Source organism: Muscardinus avellanarius (assembly GCF_963383645.1).
Source record: "Muscardinus avellanarius genome assembly, chromosome: 4".
NCBI lineage: Eukaryota > Metazoa > Chordata > Mammalia > Rodentia > Gliridae > Muscardinus > Muscardinus avellanarius.
In genome coordinates, this window is record NC_137789.1 from 147,634,451 (window position 1) to 147,659,765 (window position 25,315).

The following is a 25,315-nucleotide window of genomic DNA, read 5'->3' on the forward strand; positions in this document are numbered from 1 at the left end:
AAGTTGCATCCCAAGGTCCATAGCAGTGTTTGGGTTTTACTAGTTTAGAAAGACCTAGTAGTGATAAGGATGCCAGAGATGATCTCTCTCTCAGGGAAATGGAAGAGTCATAGTTTGGACAACTACCTTCATGACCCTAACTCAGAGGGGGCAAATCTGGCCTCATGTGACCTCAAGTGATGCTCTTGGCCTAGGTGCTGAGCTAATGCCGGGAATCGGAAAAACAGACCCCTTCTAAGACTTTACCTTTTATCAAAATACTATGTGTAAGTCTATACAGGTCATGAAGTACAAACATAAAGGTAACTACAGAATTAGCCTACACTATCTTCTAATTATAAAACTGTTTTGAGGGTAGAAAATAAATACTGGATGTGACCCCTACACTAAATAAACCTGGTTCCTTTCAGTACTCAGAGAGGAGGCATTGATTGGGTTTAAGAGAGTGGCTTTTCCACTCAGGAGAAAGTTGGCAATGTCTACAAGTTGTCGTTGGGGGTGAGGCTACCCAGGGATACTGCTAAACATCTACAAGGTCCCAGACCTGACAATCCCACCGTGACAAATACTCATCTGTCTCTAAATGTCAATAGTTTGAAGGCTGGGAAACCAGGACCTCAAAGCCTTTGTGTCCGTCACTCTCTACCCTTATGATTTGCTGCCCCAGGTCCCAACACCTTGACACTGGGGATCTCTACAGCTTTATGGATTTCCAGATAATTTCCTAATGAATTAGGAAAGAAAAAGAAAGACAGTACAATACTTGTTTTGTTTTTTTAAAAAAAGAAAACAATGTTTATTAGGATAATCTGGGGCAAGGTGACCAAAGGGACTAGGTACACTCTGTAGTGCTTGACCAACAGGTTACAGAAGATTCAAACATCACATAACCATTTCCACAGTCCCAAGGGCAGAGATATTACTTCGATGCGTAGACACGTAGCTCTTCCGATGGTGTTGGCAAGAAAGCACATTGCAAACAGCTGTGTGAGGAGGAGTGGGAGAACCCCAGGAGAACACACGGGCGTCCTTGGGAAATCAGATGCACAGACATGAGATTAATGTACCATTCTCTACAAGCAGAAAGCTCCAGAAATATGCCACGTAACATGAAGATAAGGAAAGTTGTGTCCTCTGAATGGACGCTGCTCAGCAAAGCTCCCTTTATCCCCTGACCCAATGCACTAAAGAGGCAGGTGCCTGGACCCCATGATCCAGATAGAATTCTAAAAAACATCCCCCAAATCTGAGGGCTTCTTTTATTCTACCTGTATTATTAACCTGCATGAAATAGAACAAACGGCTGCTGAGACATACCCTCGGGTTAAGAGGAAAAATGCAATACTATCCGAAAGTACTAGGAAAAAACCTCACATTCTAAATCTCACGTGGCTTCTCAGCAGGAGCTGGATTAAACAGAGAAAATAATTTCAATATCAAGGGATAATGTGCAGGAGAAGAGAAAACTCTTTCAAGCAAACTCCATGGTGAAAAGTGTTTCTCCTGTTCCCTTGGGTGATGAAAGAGAGAAAAGACAGATAATTAGGAGAACTATACAGCCCCGGATTTTAGCTTTCTGAAACCACTTCTTCAACCCTCTGAGGACAATCAGCTATTTCTGAATCCAGAGAAGCATAGAAGTGTTTGAGAACTGAGACTGCAGTCAGGGAAGGCAGGGCGATCTGTGACTTGGATCTAGTTTTCATTCTCTATTTTTTCTGCATTTCAGAAGTGCCTTCAGCTAAAGCTAAACAATAAAAACCCAAATTTCATATCAATCACTTTTTTCACACCAGAAAGATGATGCTGGATCACAAGGCTCTGTAACAGGAGAGAGAGAGAGAGAGAGAGAGAGAGAGAGAGAGAGAGAGAGAGAGAGAGAGAGAAAGAAAGAAACTGACTTTATCAATGGAGTCTTATATACAGGTGTGATAGAGAGCCTTCACCCATCCATGAGGCAGTCTCCCTAGCCTGGTCCCTGGTGACCCATCCTTACTGCCTTCTGAAAGCCCTGGGTTTCCTATGCCCAAGTATTCATTGGATCTTTCAATTTGCAACCTGATTGACTCTAGTTTTATGATCTGTGTTAAGCTTGGAAGGCATGAAGGGCCACTGTTTTGTTTTTCAGGTTTCAGAAGGAGCCTTGCTATCTATGTGCTTCCTCAACTAAAGCATTGTTTCTCTCATTCCAGTCTGCTCCTGGGCTGCTACCTGACATCTGGGACAGTTCCACTAGTCACTGGTGTGTCTATGCAGCTAAGGTTGTGGCTCTCCCAGGCCCAAGAATGATGTCTGGGTTCTCTGCGGTGGTATCTTAAACTGAGGACTGATGGGTTTGCCTTCTCTTCCATGGGTGAGCTGACTTTTCTGTTTTGCACATGAAAACTAGGAGTTACCTCTTAGAGACTGAATTTGAAAAAGAGGCTCATGGGCTACTGTAAATTGAAAGTGAAACTGAAGGTTTCTACCAATCTGTAAAATGGATGTTTCTCTTAAATTGCTATCAGAGGGCCCAAGGTTCTCAAGTTACTTGTGGGGAAGCTTTGGCTCCAAGTGGGATTCATTGAGACAGACTACTTGCTCAACAAAGTAATGAGTTGATTAGCATTGGACTTTCTCGGCATGTAGATGGAGAGGTTATCATCCTTGGGAGTGGTCTTAGACTGATGGAATGATCCAGCCTTATTGTCAGCATCCTATGCTTGAGTTTGATCAAAACCTCAATAGACTCCCTGGTCTGGAAGATGTGGAGAGCTGTTAGGACTGGCTGGTCAAGCTCAGCTTCTCTAGGACAAGTGCTAGCTTTCAATCCCTTGGAAAGGAACCCAATGGGCTGACTGACAGTGGCTGAGATCTCAGGGCTTCTCCCCAGATCAGTCTCAGTATCTCAGGAGAATAAGTTCAGTGCCAATAAAGGTCAATGCCAATGGAGTTATGCAAATGGCCACTGGGTGACAGAATGAAACCCTTCCTTGTCCCAACCTTTTTTCATAGAACTGACATTCGTAGGTACTTAATATCGGTCATGCTCTCTGCTAGGGATGTCGGGACTAAGGAAGAGGCTGACAATCTCTGGGCAGTCACTGGCACTCTCTCCAAAACAAATGTAGGGATAGCTAAGAAATCCCAGCCTGGGCTAAAGACATGAAAATCAGAAAAACCTTCAATTGATGCTGTTGCTGAGCTTGGCAGCTGCCCTTGAGCAAAAATAAACTCCCCATGGCAGTGGGACAAGATGTTGATATTGGCACCTGCCAGAGGCAGACAGCCGAAGTCGCAGCTGCGCTGGTCAAATGAGCTTGGAGACCTTAGGGGGCTGAGGCCTTGATGACTATTAGCAGGCTGAGTTGCCCTGCAGGCAGTTTATTGAAATAGGGTTTGTGTGCCTTCTCCACCCCTCTGGGCTGGGTCTCAGAACAATCAGAAGTGCAGGTGGCACAGCCTGCTGAACAACCACCCCTGAGCTGCCTCTGGGAGGGAGGACAGCTCATCAGAGGACACGGGGAGCAACCAAAGGATCCCTGGAAAGGATGCGGTGGATAGGATAATCCAATTCAAAGAAGAGGTTGCCCAGAGGAGGATTAGGAAGATGAACTTCTGACTTGAGGATTAGCATCAACTTTAGATCATTTGGCTCCTGAGATAGACTTTTCCATCTTCAGTGAAACAGACATCCGATGGAACAAGAATGAGTTTGGGGAGCAGGCATCAAGAATGATTAGGGAAAAGCACTGATGTAAAGGGACCCTGTTAAATATGTAGGCAAAAAAGAGGCAGAGGCATCCATAACCAACAACACAAGGGAACAGAACCAGCCAATATCTTAAGTCAGCTATCTTCAGGATATAAAACCTACTGAATACATCCCAGGATGAAGGGAGTATTAAAACCCACAGATGGAAGGCCTCTGCTGGGAAAATAGTATTCAGAGGTACAGTTCTCACAAAGAATCCTAGACAGCAGACTTAAGTGGTCACTCAAGAAGAAAAGCTGTGTCAAAATAAAGAGGCATCAGACAGATACATGAGATTCCTATCTCAGCTTCTAAAGGTATTCAACCAAATCCCCGGCTGTTTTGTTTTAGAAATTCTGAAAAGAAATCCTTTCCTCTGGCATCCATATATTAGCTTGGGCTTCCTTTCTATAAAGGAACCACAGCCTATTTCAAGGAACTCATGCTTCTATGAGAAGATGGCTCTGATGCTGATCAGTGAAAGATGTCAGTTGGCTTTATAACCCACTGGCCCATGGTCTCGTCCTGAGCCTTGATTTTGCTTCACCTCTCCAAACTCTCCACGCTCATTGCGGATGGGCCTTCTGCCATCCCTATGCCTGGGCCAGTGGTCATTCACTCCCATCTGTTGCCACTGCTCACAGATCTTTCTTGAAAAGATGGGTCTCCTTTGCTTTAGCCAAAAAAAAAAAAAAAAAAAAAAAAAAAAGCAGAAGCAAGAGTGACAGAGATCATGGGGCTATGCATCCAGGAGATCCAGAATGCCACTGGGGAAAAAAAGAGTTAGAAAAATGCACGCTCACTGAAGCAGCCCTTTTCTGGTCCACAGTTTATTGACTCAAATAAGTCAAGCATGTCTAACTACATGAATGAAAACTTATTTTTCCAAAAGACAGCTCCTCCGAGGCCACTGTTTTGTAAATAATAACCAAAATACATTTAGGCTGGGTTCTAAGAAAAGAATTTGCTAATTATATAAACTCCTACAGCTCTTACATATTTTTTTCTCAAGCACTTGACACGGACTCTAAAAAAGCCTCCGCTCTCTCACTTTCTTAATTTAGCAGGTGGAGTATCTGGGAATGGCTGATCTAGGAACAAGGGAGCCTGCAGGAACAGGATGCAGCCAAGAGCCACCCATCCTCCGAGCCTCTGCAAGACAGGAACGGTCTCGGTACAGACCAGAGCAGGTCACAGCAGCCCTGCGGAGTCCTGTCGTCTGTTATGTGACCTTGAAGCCAGAATTTCTATGATACGTTCTTACTATAAGATAAACAAGTACAAGGAAATGGAAATCCTGATTCCATTGCACCCCGGATACAATTTATTCTATTTAATGAAAAATAACCTATGTAATTCTCAGTGTCTACTTTTTTATTTTCCTACTCGAGGCTTGAAAAAAAATCAGGTATGGAAAAATAAATATTCAGTTGGCGTCCCAAATTCCCTCTCTATATTGTGCACTTCTTCCTTCCTGTGCTCTATTAAAAAGCTACTCAAGCATATATTGGTCAAAGCATATATTCAACATCAAAGTGGAATGAATGTGCTTCTAATCAACTTGGCAATATTGCCTTTTTTTTTGTCCCTTTTCTCTCTGAAATAAGTAGGGCATGGCTAGACTTGATCCAAGAGTCACGGCTGCATGGACTGAGTTCCTGTTCTTGTGTTACCGAACTGACTACCACGGGAAGCTTCTCGCAAGGGATCCGGCCTCAGCACACAGCCCCTGTGTTTGTGACATTACACATGCAGGGGCTGAAGGGCAAGAGAGTAGTCAATCCCTTTTGCTTCTAAGTACTCCAAGAGGAAATCAAATAGATGTAAGATTTAAATATTTTGCCTGCTCAGGTTCTGGGGTGAAGGATGGTGTTTCAGGGGCTCAGCTGGGATCACATGGAATGACAACCCCGCTTGCTTGGCTTGATGGCATAAGGATCTTTTTACCATGGTGCCCCCTCAGCAGGATCCTTCCTCTTGTATATGTAATCAGTAAAATTTCCAAATCGAGAATTGGGTAACTCTATTATTCTTTTATCTCTGAAGCAAAAATGAGATCTTTGTCGGTGATAGAGATTTTCAAATTTAATTTACGTGTTACATATCCACACATTCCTTCAACGAAGGCTACCCTTGTTAGTGCTGAAACGCCGATTTCCTCTTTGGTCCCGTGAAGCTAATTAGAGCTGCTGTGTGCTGCAGAAGTGATCCATAGCTTTCTACAGTGGATCACAGAGAATCAGACCCACATGCAGTCAGTCCAGCACAGAGACACAGAGATACCTTAATTAAAACAAAGTAGGCTCTGTAAGAGATAACGCCCTTAGAGATGACTGGCATTCCAAATGCGTTGACACATTTAACGTGTTTATTCAGTCTTTATGGAACTTTCCACTGATCAAATATAGTTGGGCATTCGATGCATTTCCCTTGAAAACATTTTTGAAGTGAAAAAAGCCTTGGACTGAGTAGCACACATTTATGTTTATTAACATTTGAATATAAATGTACTTCAAACACCACGAGGGCTAGAAGACTAGGCCTTTCTGTTGGACTTCTTCGATTTATCTCCCTCCCCTAGGGATTGGATGAATCTTCCAAAGTTCAGTGGGTGAAGAGAATCAGAATGAAATGTGTACCGGGTGTCTCCTCCCGGCCCCTCCGCTAGGGCAAGAAGGGCACCCTACGGAGAGAGAACCCCCTCTTCTTTATTCTGTTTGTGAGAGGCATGGCCGTTAGTAAGGGATCATCACAGATCCCAAGCTTTGTCATTTAACCAGACTTCAAAATTGCACTTTAGGGTCTGTTGAGGAAAAGGACAATGGCAGATGATGGGCTGCTAACAAGCCGGTGCCTTCTCCCCAGAGTCCCATCCTGTCCCATCTACCCGAGCCAGCCCACCCGCCTCCCCAGCCTCAGGCTGACTGAGGCTCTAGATCCACAAACCTTCCTTCTTTTTCACATAATCAGTCGCAGTCTGTCTTGGAGGTCACAGAGCAAGATGCATGAGGATTGTTGACGACCTTCAGACTAAACTGCTCTAAACAGGGGCGGGAACACCGCAGGGGTGAGTAAAGACAGTCTTTAGGAAAACAGCTGTGTACCCTGGCAGGGATCAGCTTCGAAAGACGGGGCAGCACATCCTGTCCCCTGTCCCGATCAAAGCTGCTTTTGTCAAAAACCAAGGCACCGGCTTGTGTCGGCGGCAAGGGTGCGGTAAGATGCTGGGGAGCTTTTACAAGTGGCCACTTACTCGTGTGCATGCCCGCATTTCAACACATGATAAAAGACACGGCCCGGCTGCTCTGTTTCCTCCTGCCCACATGATGCCCTTTCTGCTACAGCAGGTCTGCTTTTGAAGAGCTATATTTGTGAAGTTAATATCGGAGCTAACACTACTTATGAGAGGAAAACAAGCTCCACAGATTCTGTATTAAACCATAAGTAAAAAAAAAAAAAATGGAGACAATATCGTTACTTTCAAAATATAGAAAGCCAATAGTTGAAATCATTGAGTAGTAAAATTTTTCCCCCCTACATATATCCTCATCAGTGTAAAGAATATTAGAGTGGCATTTTCGGCTATGTTGAACTCTTGTTAGTTTAAGGGCTCTCACTCAGGTAAGGCTTAGGAGAGTGTTAATCCATGAGCGAGGTCCGGTGATATTTCACCTCTACGACTCCCCTCTCCATCGGAATTCAGAGACAGATACTTCTTTGGGAGGTGACCGGCATTTCTTGTTTTGTCGGAGAACACAGAACTGTTTACAGTACCTTCATATCAGCATGGAAAATTCTGGTACACACAGGAAGGTGAACACCGGCACACACCTGCTTCTACTAAGTCCACTCTTGATGAGTACCTCCTCTCTGCGACCACAATGCTCGACACCCGTGTTAGGTTGCAGTCATTAGAAACCGAAGCCGTTGCAGGAGATTCAGAAGAATCTTTAGAAACACAAATTCCTTCTCTAGCTAGTACAGGCCAGAGTTGGAACTTTTAAAATCCTCTTCATCATCACCATCATCAAAAACATGGCCCCAGATTGTTTTACATCAAATGTACAAATTGTCCCCTTAAAATACAGCATGCCCCAAAGCCTTTCGAGTGTGGAATGTGGCACTGCGTCGGGTTTTCCACAGAAACCCCTAAGGATCACAAGAAGCTTTCTTAAAAACAAAAACAAAAAACAAAAAAAAGTTCCAGTTGGGTGAAACTGTGTCTCAACTGAGCTCCTAAAACTGGATTTTCAGATATACAAGAGGACAGGAAACAGGTAACTTGGTTTTCATCTTTTTACATGTCCATGATGTTTCTTTTAAATGCAGCTACGATGTTTCTGCCAAAGATAAAGATAACAGGGTGGACAGCGCAGTCACCACCAGAGCCAGTGCCGGGCTCAGAGCGCAGCGCGCAGGCGCAGCCACCGACTTGGGGGTGATGTGACTGGAAGCACCAGCTAGACCGTCCTTTTCATAATCACGCTGTAAGAAAGAATGTTTTCATTATCTCTCAGGTAAAATCCATCCCACGTGGTGCATTTTAACTCTCTCTCACTTCTCACAGGTTGATCCCAGCACCAAAACCGACCCAAGATTTTACTACCGAGGCTTCTAAAACCTGTAGTGTTTTTTTTTTTTGTGTGTGTGTGTGGGGGCATTGGGGATTGAACCCTGGGGGTTCTATCTTCAAGCCACACTCCCAACCCTTTTATTTATTTATCTTTTTATTTATTTATTCAGAAATAAGGTCTTGCTAAATTGTTGAGGGTCTGACCTTTAACTTGAGATCCTCCTGTCTCAGCTTCCCAAGTAGTGGGTTTACAGGAGTGAGACACCATACCTGGCTTAATCTATATAGTTTTATGAGAAGGAATTATGAACTTAAGTGAGACCCAGATACTTCTGACAAACTGGCCAGTGCTTCTTGCTTGCTTCTCCATAATGGATTATTAGGATCCACTTTGGGGAAGATATTTGAGCTTAAATTTCTGCCATAGCCTCCCTTTCCACCAATCACCCAGTAGCTGTGCAACAGGGAACTTTTCTAGGAGGTGCTGGCTGAGAAGGGACACTAGCTGTCTCTCCCGTCGTGGGAGGAGGAAGCCATTTCAGAGAGCACACCCAGTCAAGGAGCAAGGCACAGAGAGATGGGTTACAACTCACTGCAAGGCAGACAGAGCAGGCAGGAGCCTTTCCCTCCACCAGCCAGTTCTGCTGCAGGTTTTACAGATGAACAGAGGGCAAGGACCTTACCCAGCTCCAGAACCCAGGCTTCCCAACCTTCCCCAGGATGCGCCCTGCATCCCACGCTCAATCCAAGCACACCATCTCCCCATACAGTGGACTAGGATCAGCACAGGGCAACCTGCGAACTGAGGAGAGTGATGGGACCTGCCCTGTCTACCTCTGCATCGCTCTGGAGGTCAGAGGAACTGGAGGCAGAGGATGCCCAATTAGCTACAAGAGCCACTGTGGCCTTTACACCAGTAAAACTAAGGGTGTGATAACCGATTTGCTGGCACAGGCATGAGATCCTTTCCGTGAGCCTGCAGCCACATAATCTTACATGGCAACTCTCACGGAGAATCTCATAGCATCAGAACAATGGCCTTACTGCTGGGGCCTGTTCTCAGGTGAAGGTTCCAGGTCCCACGCTTAGTTTTGACTTTATGAACTTAATCTAAACTCTGTATCTTACTCAAAAGGCAGATGGTCATAGAGGGCGGCTTATATATTTTTTTCTGGACCTGAAACTTTATTTCATTTGAGCCTTATATACCACCCTTCACCCCAGGGTCCAAAGGTGATGACTCAACAAGTGTAGGAAGACCCCAAATGAGACAACTTACATCAGAAAGACAGAGGTGTGTACTGCCCGACACATTGGATTTTAGCTTCTGTGCCTGGAAAAAGACAGGGGGGGAAAAAAGCTCAAGCATATCAGGGAAGAGTAATTACCAATGATCCATTAATCAAAGGTCTAGGGCAGTTCTATCCAATGAATATGTGAATCACAACTCTATACCCCATCTGTAATTTACAATATCCTAGTAGCCACCTAATAAAGAGATAACAGGTGAAGTTCATTTTAATAGTATATTCTAGACCCTTATATCACCATTTCAATGTGTTTTCAATATAAAATATCAGTGCAACACTTTACATTCTTTTCTCACACTAAGTCTTCAAATCTCGAGTATGTGACTCCATGGGTGCCCTTTCAGACCTGCCCCATTTCAAGGGTTCAACAATGATTCATCACTAGTACCTAGAGGGGCAGGTATGGAAGAACTGGATCTTTAAATAAAAACTGGGGAAGTGACCATTCATTTCTATTTCTGAATGTTAATATAGGGGAGGGCTTCCTTCCAGTTAAAAATGTTGCAAGAAAATCCTCATCTATTAGTAATATAGATAGAGGTCTTCCAGAAACTTGCTTGTTCATTTCTTTACCCACTGCTCTGGTCAACAAACATTTCCAAGCTCCTACTATTTTTCAAAGCTGAGCAATAGGTGAATAGAAAGGTCATGGTTTCTGGGCTCATGGGGCTCCCACTCCCTGGCTGGGGGTAAGGCACTGTGCAGGGCCCTCTCGGATGGGTCCCCTCCAGGAATCATGCAAGGTAGCACAGACCCCAATTCAATATTTTTTTTGCCTTTTTTTTATTAATTTATTTTTTAAATTGGTGCATTGTAGTCATATATCAATCACATTGGAGTGCAAGACTTGAGAGGATATACAAGCACACATCATCCAATTAGCCCTCCTCCAGCCCCCATCCCATTCCCTCCCCCTCCCTCCATCCCACACTTCTTTGGTGATTTACTTTGATACATTTGTTTATGTACCTCCTGCGTTTTAAAGAGGCTCCATCCTCCAGTATTACATACCCTCTGATTGGTCATATTAGTTGCTTCACTATAGGGCCCTTTCTATAGCTCAACCTCTTCCTGTTGCCCTTTTCCTCCTAGTTATTGCTGATTAAGAGAAGCGTCTGATTTATATTTTCTGTGATATTTCTCTGTGCATGCTGCGTTGCAAGTACCGATCCCACTCTTGATGGTCCCAGTAGTGGCCTGGCTACTCAGTGGACTGATCCAGACCTCGCTGGCTCAAGCAGCGGCCTTGCCTCATGGGAGGCCCCAGTTCTGGTCTCGCTGGCCCCTGCACCGGTCTAACCCCTAAGCTGGCTTTGGTCCCAGCCTTGGAGGCCGCAGGGGTGAACTTGCCTCACGCCAGGCTCCGATGCTGGCCATTGGCCCCTGCACTGGCCTAACCCCTTGGCAGGATTCCAATCCCGGCCTCGGAGGCCCCAGCACCGGCCTAGCCTCACGGCAGGCTCCCATGCCGGCCTTGTTGGCCCCAGCACCGGCCTAACCCCTCGGCAGGTTCCGTTCCCAGCCTAGGAGGCCCCAGCACTGGGCATGTCTCACGGCAGGCTCTGATGCTGGCCTCGCCTCATGGCAGGCTCCGATGCCGGCCTCGCTGGTCCCAGCACCGGTCTAGCCCTTCGGCAGGTTGTTATCCTGGCCTCGGAGGCCCCAGTAGCGGCCTTGCCTCATGGCAGGCTCCGATGCCGGCCTCGCTGGCCCCAGCACCGGCCTCGCTGGCCCCAGCACCGGCCTAACCCCTCGGCAGGCTCTTATCCTGGCCTCGGAGGCCCCAGTACCGGCCTTGCCTCAAGGCAGGCTCCAATGCCGGCCTCGGAGGCCTCAGCACCGGCCTTGCCTCACGGCAGGCTCCAATGCCGGCCTTGCTGGCCCCAGCATTGGCCTCACCCCTCGGCAGGCTCCAATCCTGGCCTCGGAGGCCCCAGTACCGGCCTTGCCTCATGGCAGGCTCCGGTGCCGGCCTCGCTGGCCCCAGCATTGGCCTCACCCCTCGGCAGGCTCCGATCCTGGCCTCGGAGGCCCCAGCACCGGCCATGCCTCACGGCAGGCTCCAATGCCAGCCTTGCTGGCCCCAGCACCGGCCTAACCCCTCAGCAGGCTCTTATCCTGGCCTCGGAGGCCCCACTATCGGCCTTGCCTTATGGCAGGCTCCGATGCCGGCCTCGCTGGCCCCAGTACCGGCCTAACCCCTCGGCTAGCTCCGATACTGGCCTCGGAGGTCCCAGCACAGGCCATGCCTCACGGCAGGCTGCGATGCCGGCCTCACTGGCCCCAGCACCGGCCTAACCCCTTGGCAGGCTCCGATCCTGGCCTTGGAGGCCCCAGCACTGGTCATGCCTCACGGCAGGCTCCGATGCCGGCCTCGGTATTTTTTTAAAAAATGGTACTAAGGATTGAACCCAGGGACATTTTACCTCTGAGTTAGACCCCTCCCCCAGCCTATTTTATTTTATTTGTTTTTTTTTTTAATTTTTAATCAGGGTCTTGTTAAGTCATGGAGACTGACGTCAAGCCTGCAATCTTTCTGTCTCATCTTCCCAAATACTGGAATTTCAAGCATATGACACTATGCCTGGTTCTGCTGCAGCAATTTTAAAACTGCTTTTGGGGCAGTTGCATGGGAGCTGAGCTATGAAGGCTTGTAATTCCCTGTTTCCCCTCAACTGGACCACTTCTCCACTGGGTTACTGCTTGAAAATTCAGTGGAAATAAAGATCCAATCGCTCCCACAGTTGTAACAAAAACACTTCTCAAAACCACTGGCTCAGTATAAACCTCTTGTTTTACAAAGTCAAACAATTAGAGCCCAGAGAAATTAAGGGACTTATTTAAGGTTGTGCAGCAATTCTCTTGTAGAGTCAGGATGCAACCAGTTATTGTCAACCCTTGGATTAAAATAGGCTCTTTCCTACACTACAGTGCACCTCCCGGTCTCTACCCTCCCCAAAATCCACACCAAGAATTCTTCCAAGGATGCCCCCTGGTCATCCCCAGAAATAGCAGCCCTTGGAACTGAGAGACAAGCAAGCTCATCTGCTAACAAGATGAGCCCTGGTGAAGCTTGAGTCAGGGAGTACCTGAGTGAGTGGCCAGTTCCGGCTGCCCCGCACTAGCCGGCTGCCCGACGGGTACAAGATTTCTGCAACTCACTGAGGACCTGCTCGGCTGAAAGGACAGCATGCTCACCTCAGGAGTAATTTACTGACCATAATCCTACTTGGAAGGCATCATCATCTTTACCTATATTTGCATATGCCAGCTGTGAATATGAAATAGAAACCTTTAAAATAGGCTTCAAGAATAAGACACTGCGAAGCATCCCCGGGCTGTTCAAAGGTCACTAAATGTTATGTAGAAGAAGATCAGAGGGGGAAACTGAAAGAGAAATTGAGCCTTACTCGAAAGCGTACTTTTTAATCTACCTTAATAGCAAATCTGCCCATTTGCATTGCTATCTACAAGAGACTAACGCGTGGGACTTAACATGCTTTATTTCAATTCAAGATTGGAATAAAGCCCAAACACCAAAAATGGCCCTAAAAATCCCATTCTTCCTTCTCTTCTCTAGACCATCATCTACCAGAGACAAAAACCCTTGCCAAGGGCATCTCTCTAATGAAGGCATCCACCACATTGTGCAGAGAAGGCAGCGTGCCTTCTAGACTTGGTGCGTCCCGCTCTCCGTTCTCCAGTCGTTTCTGTGCTAAGCTCCACTGTGGCTTCTGAGGGCTGAAAGGCTAGGCGGGCTCTCCCCACTTGGTCCTGTAGGATAAGCACCCCCAGGCAGTGCTGTGCTCCCCGTCACAGACTGTGACAGTCACCAGCTGCTGCAGCACCAGTGCAAACTCACCAGGACGAAATGAGGGTGAAGGGGCTTCCAGAGGTGGGCCGGAAATGCCTCTGTCTTCCCAGATGTTCCCAGGTGAACTATGCTACCATAGGTACCAGCTCACTAGCTTCAAACTGTGCACAGCACTTAGAAGCTTTCAACCTGGTCTAAACCGCAGGTTTGGCCAGCCTTCTGGGAATGGCTGCAGGAGCTGTTCCATCACACAGGAGGAAGCTCTTAGACCAGCTCCAAGCGTGTGCAATCTCTGAGCTCCAAAGCAACCATGCCATTGATCTCTAATGATGGTCAACTTCCCGCCTCGTCTCCCTGCAGCTCCACAGCCTTGACCAGAGTTAGAGGCATCAGCAGTCCCCAGCTCATCCGGCTGGAGGACCATCCTGGCTGGCATAACTGCATGAACTTAGTGTGCGGTCGGAACCCTATTGATGCTGGAAAAAGCCTCCCTTTTGTCTAGCATCTTCCAAACCTGCAGCACAGATGATTGGCAGCCCACACACAGGCCTCTGCGATTTGGCTTCCATAAACTATTAACCAGCTTCTTAAAGAGAGGCCTGTGTGCCTGAGGAACCACCACCTCTGCAGAGGCAGGGCAGAGCACAGCGGCCCTGGAGGACACCTCAACCTGGCAGGGGCCACCATGAGGTCTGCACATCATCCTCACCAAAGCAGACACAGGCTCGAGTGGGTCTGCCGCCTTGACTGGAAGGTGACAACTACTGGCAGAACGTGATTCAGTGCCCCAAGAAACTTGTGAGCTGCAGGCCCGGAGAGGCAGAGCCTGGCCTTCACATCAGTGTGAAGTGGCTCATATCATGCTTAGGAGTCTTGTCTGTAGTGCCAACCTCCCCAGTGACCACCGCTCAGGGTCAGAAACCAACCTCTTCAGATCTAGAAGCTACTTAAAATCATAGTCATAAAGCTCACTTCGGAAGCCCAAGAAACCTGCGATTTCCACATTTCACAAGCTTTTATCAAGTATGTCTGGAAACATCATCAAGCCATCACTGTCTTGCTAGTCAGATAGGATAAATGCAAACAGGTGAAATTATAGGGTATCTCTCCCCTTCAAATACTGCAAAGATTTTTACTTCAAATGTTGCCTCGTTTGCTGAAAATTGGGATGGTCTGGGGATGGGGGAGGACAAACTTCACGGTCTTTAAGGGCACCTTTTATCACTGAATTATAAATCGGTAAAACCAAGGGTGATAACAGAGATGGTGGCACAATATGTGAGTTTCCTTTCCTTGAACCCTACAGCCATGCTCCTTCCAGAATATGCCTGGATCCAAAGAGAGCTTAGCCAGGCATATGACACCAGCCTGGACACGGAAGCTTAAAGTTTGTGGTCTTAAAAATATCACGTCTTTTAAAAAAAGATAAAGCAAAGGAAAACGTATTTCATTTTTCAAACAGTCAACCTGAACCCTCATTATAGTATGTTGAAAAATAAATTATTTGATCTCTTTTATGAAGGAGTGTTTCCTGGCAGCTAATTTATAGTTGTGTGGTTTGGGGCATGCCGCCTGACTCTGTGATGGGGACATATCACATACTTCGGTATGCAAAACATACCAAAGAAACCTGTGCCCACAGTGGCCTTCACCACGTCCTGGAAAACTAAGAAAAGCTGTTCTTTAGGCTCTTTATAAATCCTGTCCCTCTAGCAGCTGTTGCTCTCCTGTTTTAAAATTGTCACTGATGGTAATCCACAAGTCCAGGCACGTCACATAATAGAATTTCCAGGGCACTGTAATTGCGAGGCCAGACCTCCCCGGTCCCTGGTACCAGAGGGTTAATAAATGCATTAGATGCTGTTAACCTCTGTTACCTGGTGTCAGAGCAGGGCCTCTTCTGCTTTTACCCAATGATTAGCATTGGATAGCCAGTCTTGGTGCCAATGGCATTCCCGCGCAGAACACACAGGCGTGCATGTAATTTATAGCTTGCAGTCAGGTCCCCGTGGGGTTCTGCCTACCGTGGGCTCTCTGGAGCCATGGGAACGGGTCAGGCTCGTGAACAGCGCACTTGCTCTGTTTATGGAATTGGAGACTTAAAAGTGCACCCACTCAGGGCCTGGCCTTTACTGCCCCAGGACTCCATTTCTGTAAAGGAGCCAGTGTTTAATCTCAGGTTTTTAGGCAGCTGTCAGCCAGCAGGGCATGGAACATTTCTCTCCTCTCCTCCGTACAGAAGAAAAGCCGTTTTCTGCTCTACCCCCAGAAAATAAAATCAGAGGAAGCTGCCCAATCCAATAGCAACAGACTGTCCAGGCTGTAGCCAAACAGTCATAATTAATGATGCTCTGCTTCTTCTCTCCCTTGCTTTACTGATTAGAGAGATTTGCTGTATTAGGAACCTGTTTGCTTAATGACAGAATACAAGCAATAAATGAAGAAATACACACACTGTAAAATGCAATCAACTTTGCTCTCCAGCACTCACTAAGTACCTCGCCACATCCATCACGCTTGTCAATACCACTTTATTAGCATACAAGTCTCTTCTGTAGCACAAATTGGACTTTTGTTAGGAAAAAACCTTTGCATGAGTTCTTTCCAAGATCGGCCAGAAGCAAAAGTCCAGAACTCAAAGCCATTGCTCAATTGAAATGTGCATATCTTACGCTCCCTTGTAAAACAAAAATAGGGATGGAGGGCAGGCACCCACTCCCAAAGAATAACCGAGCAGAGAACCTGGTTGCAGAATTTGCATCTTTCACGTCACACTGAATCAAACAGACTCTCCTGATTATACACTCCTGTAGTTTGTCGTTATTATATAACCAGTGTATTGTGTGCTTGAGAATATATGTGCCTCAATTAATTTCTGCACATAAAAACAAGACAGGATAGAAGCTGAGAGTGAGTCGGAGCCCAGTCCTGGTGGGCTGTACCTCATTCTGGAGCCTTCTCCCACTGTAGCTTTGTGGACATTGCTATTGACTTTTGGGAGAGCTGAAGAGGTTTTTTGGCTGGTGTGGTCAGGAGCAGTTTGGCCAGCCTTTCTGAAATCCCTGTCGCTGTCTGTTTTGAAGCCCACCTTCCTGGTGATTTGCTTTGCCAACAAACTTGGTAACAACTGCTTGCTTGAAGCCATTGGTCTGAATAATGCTCAGTAAAGCCGGCTGCGTAAAACAAGTGCACGTATAAATAAGGCCTGCTCAGAGCCCTGGGCCGGGCGTTTGTCTTGCTGAGGCTGTGCTCAGCAGGAAAAGGATCCATTTCCTCTGAGCTGAGTTCTTCCAAGAGGGCATAACTCCAGAGGGGAGCCAGAGTGAGCTAGAAAAGTATCCTTCTGAGACGCAGTAATAATCCCAGAGTGGCTTTCCTACCACCCAGCCTGGGACTAACGGGGCTCCTCTATCTCCATGTCTGTGTTGCCTGAGCCTCAGCCCAAGGCTTTCATTATATTAAGTTCTAAGAAGGCCTTGTAAAGATCCTTCGCTCAGTATTGGGTCTCGGAAGGGCCAGGGTGCCAAGCTGAGTCAGTCTGGGCAAGTTGCACCCAGTCCTGAGCTGGGCTGGAAGATTGCTGAAGGTTCCTCACCTGGTGGACGTCTGCCTGGGACCACACAGCCGTGTTCAGAGGAGGCCTCTACTAACACACGTGGGAGCAAGACTGGGGTGTGGGGCGCCAGGCAGGCATGCTCTAGGCTCGAGCAGGTCTTGGAGTCCTAGCACCACGGAGTGTCAGAGTTTAGTGCTACCATTTTGTCTGAGCTAGTTGGCAGGGCTAGAGCAGGATTTTTGGCTCTGACTGGGTAGAGGACTGGGTCTGTAGGCTGTGCGTTGAGAAAAACAGGGAAAGGGTAAAAGCATTTGATGATGACACCTTTGTAGGCAACTCTAATTTAAAATCAAAATGTAATGTGTTTACTGGTTTGGGGATACATGGCCAAGGCCACCTTTTTTTTAGAGAAAGTTTCTACTGATCGGGGTTCCCTGGCTTATGTTTTGCATATGCTATACCTCTGAATCATGGCCTACCATTTACAGTTTGGGTTTCTTTAAAACAGGAATGGCATTTGTTTGACACCCACGAGGAATCTCAGTGCCATCTTTCTACATTTTTATAAGCTTCCTTGGTCTTTTACAGTTATCTTGCCTACAACTAGTCTTAAGGGCACTTTATTTTTAGGAGTTTGCCTTTTCCAATGTACTCCACTTGGTTTCCATTGAAACAATGACGCTTTTCTTGTGTTCCTATTTCAATCATTCATATACCATTTAATTAGACAATGTAAACAAAATAGCAAATATAATTCATGCAAAAGGTTGGAGAACAAATACCTTGGGCTTTGTGAGGCTGTGTGTTCACTAGAAGGAGAGCAAAGGGTGCAGGTGGGCAGAACAAGGAACCATCACTAGCCTAGAGCATTTTGCAGGCCTGAAACAGTGGTAAGTGCTTTCACAGAACGGGCAGCTGGCTTCTGTGGCGAGCTCGTTAAGTAAAGTTTGGTCAAAAGAGGTTCTTTGCCAGGATTGTGGCACATGCTTGTAATCCCAGCTCTTTGCCGGGCATTGTGGCACACACTTGTAATCCCAGCTCTTGGGAGTCTGAGACAGGAGGATCACACAGGTTCAAAGCCAGCCTCAGCTACTTAGTGCGGCTCTCAGCAACTCAGTGAGACCCTGTTTCCAAAAGGTTCTTCTACATTTTTAGACCTTGTTCCTGTTACTGACTTGATTGCTATGGTATGGTAAAAAGAACACAGGGTAGAAAGATCCTAGACTTAGCTCTTTACCCATCAACTGTGAGTCTATTAATCCCTGCCCTAGAATCAAATCATAGGGTGGTTGTGAGGATCAAGTCTCATGCCCTAGAATGAAGTGCTTTTAGAGTTGAAGTTGTGGCTGACAATGTCTCAGTGTCTTTGAGGTCTCTGGTCAACTAGTCGTGGATTTGGACGAGAGTGGGAAAGTGCAAAACCTCAGAGTAACTTGGCTTGTGAACATTACAGTGACGAGAAGCAGCTTGTGAGCTGTGATTCCTTGCATTTAAAAATGGATGCAATGAAAGAGACACAACCTGGTAAGATATATCAACCGTCTCCATTAGCTGAGCCGTCCCCCGGGGTCCCCCGTCAGTCTCCAGTGCACCACAGAAGGATGCTGAAGGCCCGCACTTGTAATTCAACACTAATAGCAGAATGAAAAAGAGCTGTGTGCAGACAGTCTACGGCACGGAGCTCACAGGGCGCCCTGAGTACGCTGCTTTCTTTTCATAACTTCCCAGGATCATCTTGCCTTTTTTTTTTTTTCCTTTTCTGCATGTTGGGGCAAACGTAGGTTACAAAAAAACATCAGAGAACAGTGTGCTTCCACTCATGGTTAACTTGATTAGTAAAATATCCAGACAAGAAGTCATTATGAGCTAGTTTAGAAAATTGTGCTTGATTAACAATAAGACGCCAATCAGTGTGTGAAAAACATTTTGGTTTGGGGGTGTCTGGGGGGAGGGTGTTCAGTACAGCAAATGTTCAGCAACAAAGGTGTCGAGGTAACGAGAAGGGAAGGCTCTAAAAGGAAACGTTTGTTCTCTCACAATGTGTGGTTGGAAATGCAGACCTGCAAGAGCACGAGAGAAGATTGATTGTTGTCCCCGACGAGAAGTGCACGAAGCCCATCTCATCAGACACGCATCCTCATCACCATCAGATAATATTTATTAAGCCTCTCATTCTCCTGTGCATTTATGTGTAGCTGAGAGCGGCCCTGTAATGGCTCGGTGACTTATGGTGGTAACTAAGGTTTGATAAAAAAAAAAAAACTCCACTGTCGAGAGATAAAATAGGGTAGAGGCTTTGTTCACCGACTGGTTTAGAAGACAAAGAACTCTCATTGCTTAAAAAAAAAGGTGAAGGCAAATAATAATGATGATGATTTTTAAAATGTGCTTTTAGCAGAGAAAAACTATTCTAGGAAAACCAAGTTGGTTAATAGTGATGACGCCTGTGATCATTCTATTACTAAGAGCCTCCATTGAGAGCAATTCCATCTGCCTTTTACCAAATACTCCCCCTGGAGAGGCCACGCCCCTTTTCCACAGGTTGGAAACAGGGTTTCAGAGAGCATGTGACTTGCCCGAGTTTCCAAAGCTTGGAAGGGCTGCTCTGAGATTTGAACCCAGCCTTTTTGACTCGAAAACCTGCATACACGGGCTCTGGGACAGACCTCCACCTGTTATCTCACAGATTCCTTACAGCAACACTTGAAAATGGCTCTTGCTCTCCTGGCAACAGCCAAGGATGGTTCTGAGAGGTGCTGTAATAAGCCTAGGGTCACACAGCAGGCTTGGACAGAGCTAGCTCAGGCTGACAAGAACCGATAGAGAGGCTAACCAGGCGTAGCGAGCAAAGGGGTCCTCCCTCCCAAGCCTCGCTCAGACATGGGGAGCAACATCTGCAAATGCAGTTGCTACTGGAAGTCAGAGGTCAGACCAGGCCAGGTGGCTTCTGCTCCCCAAGTAAGTGCCTCTCATCAGAACTTAAGTCCCTGCAGCTGAGGGGCAGGCAGGGGACAGCCACTCTGGAGAAAGCTTCCCAAATATCTGGCCAATGCCCATCTTCCTAATTCTTCTCTAGACACTCATATGATGTGGGCCCTTTAGGGCCTGAAATACAAAAGGCAAAAGTGGGAGGGAAGTTCCTGTTTGAATTTTTCTCACCAGAGAACCAGGACCATTCTCCCCATCACATATGGCTCCCTCGGTTCAGCACGAGGCAGAGCCTATTATTCAGGGAAGGCTCGGTTGGTTGGAAGTCCTAAAGATAAAAGGTCAGTAGGGAATATAAGAAATTTGATTTATTTATAGTATATGATCTCAGTGTGCTCAGAGGTATTCTCATAGGTTACCCAGAACAAGAGAGCATATTTATAGCCAAGATGGTACAGACATACTATTCCTTTTTATTAACCATGTTTATTACCCAGCAATTGGGTTAAGCAATTGCCCAACAGCTGAATTATGGTCCCCCTGATGGGCTGCCCTTGCTGGCCTCTGGACCACAGGTGGAGGTGGCCTAATGGCTCTTTCCAGAATGTCTTGATGGGGGACTGATCTTCCCATCTCCATCCAGAAGTTGTTCTAATTTTTTGAGAAAAAAATGGTTAAAAAATATGCTAAGAGGAAGCTAGCCTAGCTGGCTATTCATAAACAGTGATTCAGCCTAAGGCTACCTCTACAAGGGAGAACACCTATATGAAGGCCAGGTTCGTGTCCCAGATGAATCGTGGGCTAAAGGTCTCCAAATGCCACCTCAGCACAGGCTCCTCCTATTTCAGCAGCAGCAAAGGCCTCCCAGGAGGGCAAAATAGTGATTAAAAATACTGGGCTAGAAGATTTTACTTTGTTTAAATATTACAACCCTTCTAGGTAGCATAGTGCTCCTCATTCCCATAGGACAGATGAGAAATCCAAGATCAGAGAGATTAAAGGACTCTCCGCATCTGCAGGAAGATCTGAGTTTTATGAAGGAAGAAACCTGGCCCTTCAGCATCATCTTCTCCCAAGACAACTCCTAGGCTCAGTGACCTGTGTTTTCTTACACCATCCTTCTGTTGATCTATGGGTTTGCATACCCTGGCCAAGCATGGCGACACTCAATGCTGTGTTTTGTTTGAGTTATTATTAAAGCGTGTTTTGTTTTGGAGTAAAATGAATGGTGGAGTGGCCTCCACTCTCCACAGGACCAGAGAATTAGTAAGTGCAGGCCTCCTTTCTGATTATAACACAGTGGTAATGACCTGTGAACTCCAGGTCAATTGACCACCTCCAGAGAGAAAAAGCCCTCCACACGGGACTTCCTCAGACCGCTGTCATTTCTGGGAAACAGAAACAGGTCTCTGAGCCAGAGCTGGTCTTCCCCAGAATGACACGCTCTCAAGGGGCCTGGGGTCAGATTCTCCATGGTGTGCTCTGTGAGATTCTCCTTGTACCTGGCCCAAGGCCACTTTTGAAACAAAGTCTCACAGCCGGATGTGGTGGCGCACATGCTTGTAATCCCAGTATTTGGGAGGCTGAGACAGGAGGATCACGGTTTGCAGCCAGCTTCAGCTACTTAGTGAGGCCCTTTGCAACTCAGTAAGACCCTTTTTCAAAATAAAGAATAAAAAATAGGGCTAGGGGTGTAGCTTGGACGTAGAATGCCCCTGGTTTCCATCCTCACTACTACAAAAAGCTGGTCTTGAACTTGTGATCCTATCTCAGCCTCCCAAGTACTGGGATTACAGGTGTGCACTACTACCTCTAGTGCAGAGCTATTCTTTTATTGACTTCAGTTCTTAGACAACATACCCCTGGCAAATTTCAGTAGTATAATAACATAAACTGTAATTCCAGTGGCAACAAGAGATAGTGCCTTCTTTCCATTGATATATATGCTACTACTTTCATTACTTATAATGATAGCATATAATTAAACTATAATGTAAAGCTCCCCTTTTTGACATCTACTTCACAGAACGGTGAAATATAAGTTATTTTGGAGATGTTAATAAGAGACTCTATTAGACACAAGCGCTGGGGCAGAGGAGATGTGAGCAAGGGGTAGTCTGTGGAAAGAAAACCCTTCTAAAGAGAGAACCAATTTGCTGCCTGTTTGGTGGAAAGTCTTCTGCCTGGCTGGTCCTCACCCTGGGCTCGGCAAACAGGCTCATTCTGTCTGTAAGAGAGTAGGGATGGAGGAGTAAAAACGGCAAATTGGAACTCAGAGATACGCACTGTGTGTGTGTGCTTAACTTAGAGCCCATTGTGGTGGAGAAAAATAGACCCCCGTGACCTGCCTTTGTTGAAAAGGTGACATCTGGGTTCATTAAAGGTGCACGCTGGATTTTGATAAAAGCTATTTTTCTAAGTCATTAAATTGGTTTTTAGGAACTTTTCATTCTCCTTGATTTGAACAATTATTAAACTATAAAACAGAATCTCACACAATTGCTAAAACTGTAATCTGAAATTTTACAGCCAGCTATAAAATGGTGTATTATTAACTATACCAAAGATGCTCAGGCCCATTACAACTTTTTAAATGAATTATTTTAAAAATCCCTTTTACTGCTGATAAAACACTCTTCAATTACAGTATTAGGTATTCTAACAATATGTTGAGCCAAAGTTAGCTACAATGCAAACATGCCAATCACAAAAAATCATTACTTGAATGAAGTTTGCAGCAGCCACCATCTGATAACAGCTGCTTCATCAAGACAGCCCAGCACCTGATATCACAGGCTGGCTGGGACAGCTTGTCTTCCACGGCAGGTGTCTTTCCCCGTGTCCCTTCAACCATGGGACTAATCAAAAGTCAGAGCCTTGGTGTTGGAAGGCTGCACATGAAACACTTACTAGGACCCCAGGGTTTGAGGAAAGGGTTGTGATAACAGCAGTTTCCCCCTTAAATGTCTCCACAGAAGTGAGCTTTTTCAAATACAACTGTTCACTTATGGGCACCTGCCACTTAGCCCTCTCATGCCTATGACATAGGTGATAAGCACACACACCCGCCATGAAGCCTGGCCCCCATGAAATTCCTAGTTTTTGGTATCAGTAACAGCCCCACGCTTCCACCTCTGATCGGGTTTGAACACACAATTGAAATGCACTTTGGGAATGCTGGACTGTATGGCAGCTTTGATGGAGTAATATCCAATTCTGAGCTCTGAATTCAAGCACTTTCTTGGCTAAAGGGCTTTGAAAATGCTCTATAAGCAGTTATTTCAAAGAGTGTTTTGATGACAGCCTCTTTCCTCCCAGGGCTACTGTGGGTGGATTCTGGGAGGCAGCTTCCCTCTGAGCTCATCTGCTGGCACCTGGAACCAGGAAGATTAAGTCCAGGGAGGCCACTGCCAGCCTCCGTGCTGGGAGCAGCGGGCCCACCACTCAGACCCTGGGGCCATTTGGCAGCCGGGTCCAGGGCTCAGCCATGAGGCTTCCTGGGGTGCTCAGAAATAGCCCGGGTGTGAGCCATGCAGCTTAGCAGTGCTTCTGCTGACAGGAGCCCCCACGGCTCTCTTTTCCCAGAGTGGGAATATGAACTCTCTTGGTTCAGGAGAGTGTCATGCAAAGGAAGAGCCAGGTGTAGCTACGCTTGGGGTTTTGTAAATGAGGCAAAAACAACAGTGGGTGCTAGAAAACATGCTGCATGACACAGAAATAATGAGACCTCAGAGAGACTATAACGCAAATACTACCAATAGTATGCAGCCCCAAGACTGTTCTCTTAAACAAAAGGCTCAGTGATGCCATCCCTGTGGCCAGTCACTTGGATCTGGGGTGTGCTGAGGGCTCCGGGTTGACTTTACTGGCACTGGAAGTAGGATGCCTTCCTCCAGATGCTCTCTGGCCCCCCAGTCCACATGTGTGAGCCCCATTGAGTATTGGTATCGGCACTTCTATCCACTGAGTCCTTTGGCACAGAGATGGCCCCAGCACAGTACTTATCCAGGAAGCTGGATGGGTAAAAACATCACTCAGGAGAAAGGGACGTTGTGATGCCCCAGGAGGCTGTGGACTCCTGTGTGTCCCCCTCTCCACAACAGGAGAAGCCACTCAAGCGCCCAAGTGAAAATCACCTATGGCATCATCTGTATGTACTAGTTGGAAGGGTGCGTCACCTTGAGGAAATTAAGATTTCCCAAAGTGGGGTTTCAATAGTGCTAGGGAGCTGGGTGTGGCAGCACATGCCTGTAATACCAGTGCTTAGGAGGCTGAGGCAGGAGGATTTCAGGTTCAAGGCCAGCGTCAGCAACTAAGCAAGGCCCTCCACAATTTAATGAGACCCTTTTTCAGAATAAAAAAAAAAAAGTAGGGATAGGGGTATACCTCAAAGGTAGAATGCCCCTGGGTTCAATCTCCAGTACTACACAAACACAAACAAACAAACAAACAATCAATAAATAAATAAATAACCCAACCACCACCAAAAACAACAAAATTGCATTTGGGGCTCAATATTTGTGGCACTTTGCCGAGTTCATATGTTGAAACCCTGATGCCTATTGTAACGGTGTGGAATCCCATTACATGGAAGGCTGAAACAGGAAGACCACAGGTTTGTGACCAGCCTCAATACCTTTGTAAGACTCCATTTCAAAATAAAATAAGGCTGGAGGTATAGCTCAGATGTAGAATGCCTCTGGGTTAAACCCCAGTAAAACACCCCCCACCCCCCACACACATTTGAAAGAGACATGAGAGGACCTTTCCCTCTCTCCAGGAACCCCATCTGCCTGCACCTTAATCTTGGAATTCCCATCCTCAAGAACTGTGCAAAATAAGTTTCTGTTGCTTCCACTCCGTCGATAGTATTTGGTTCTGGCAGCTCACGTGACTGGGACAAAAGGAACCCAGCCCCCTTGCCCTGCTCATGTTGGTACCACCCAGGAAAGATTTAGTCCCATGCACCAGTTCACTCAGACCTCTGCATATGCTCCATATAAACAGGAAAGCCGAGCCAAGAGGAAGATTGGAGGGGGTCTTTGAGGCCGTCGTTCCTGTGGGCCGCGATTCCCAACTTTTGCCTCCCAAGGGACAACTAGCTCTATCTGGGGCATTTCAGGTTGTCACAATGAGGGAAAGGCATGTAGAACAAAGAGGCCAGAGATGCTGCTAGAGATCCTATAATTCCCAGGATCCTCCCTCCCCCAGTACAATTATCCAGACCAAACTGCCAGAAGTGCCAACAGCCGGTAAGCCTGACCCGGGGCTCCGATCGATTTGTAGGCATGAGGTCACTAAATCTCTTCACTGAAAGTGCCAAGGCTGGCCTGAGGGTGTGTGGCCCACCTGCAGCAAAGAATGCCAGGGGAAGTGCCTTGCTGGAGAAGCATCTAGCTCG

The 25,315-nt window shown here is 46.6% G+C and overlaps 1 protein-coding gene across 2 annotated transcripts in view; it reads right to left on the reverse strand.

Moving 5' to 3' along the window:
* Positions 1–8,062: 8,062 nt before the first annotated feature.
* GFRA1 (GDNF family receptor alpha 1) overlaps positions 8,063–25,315 on the reverse strand; it is a gene marked incomplete at both ends in the record, with an annotated part of 212,380 nt that continues 195,127 nt past the window's right edge. For both annotated transcript variants that reach the window (XM_080695216.1, XM_080695215.1), the window contains 2 exons: positions 8,063–8,218; positions 9,586–9,639. In XM_080695216.1, the coding sequence (XP_080551342.1) occupies positions 8,063–8,218; positions 9,586–9,639 (210 nt within the window). The remainder of the gene's footprint in view (positions 8,219–9,585; positions 9,640–25,315) is intronic.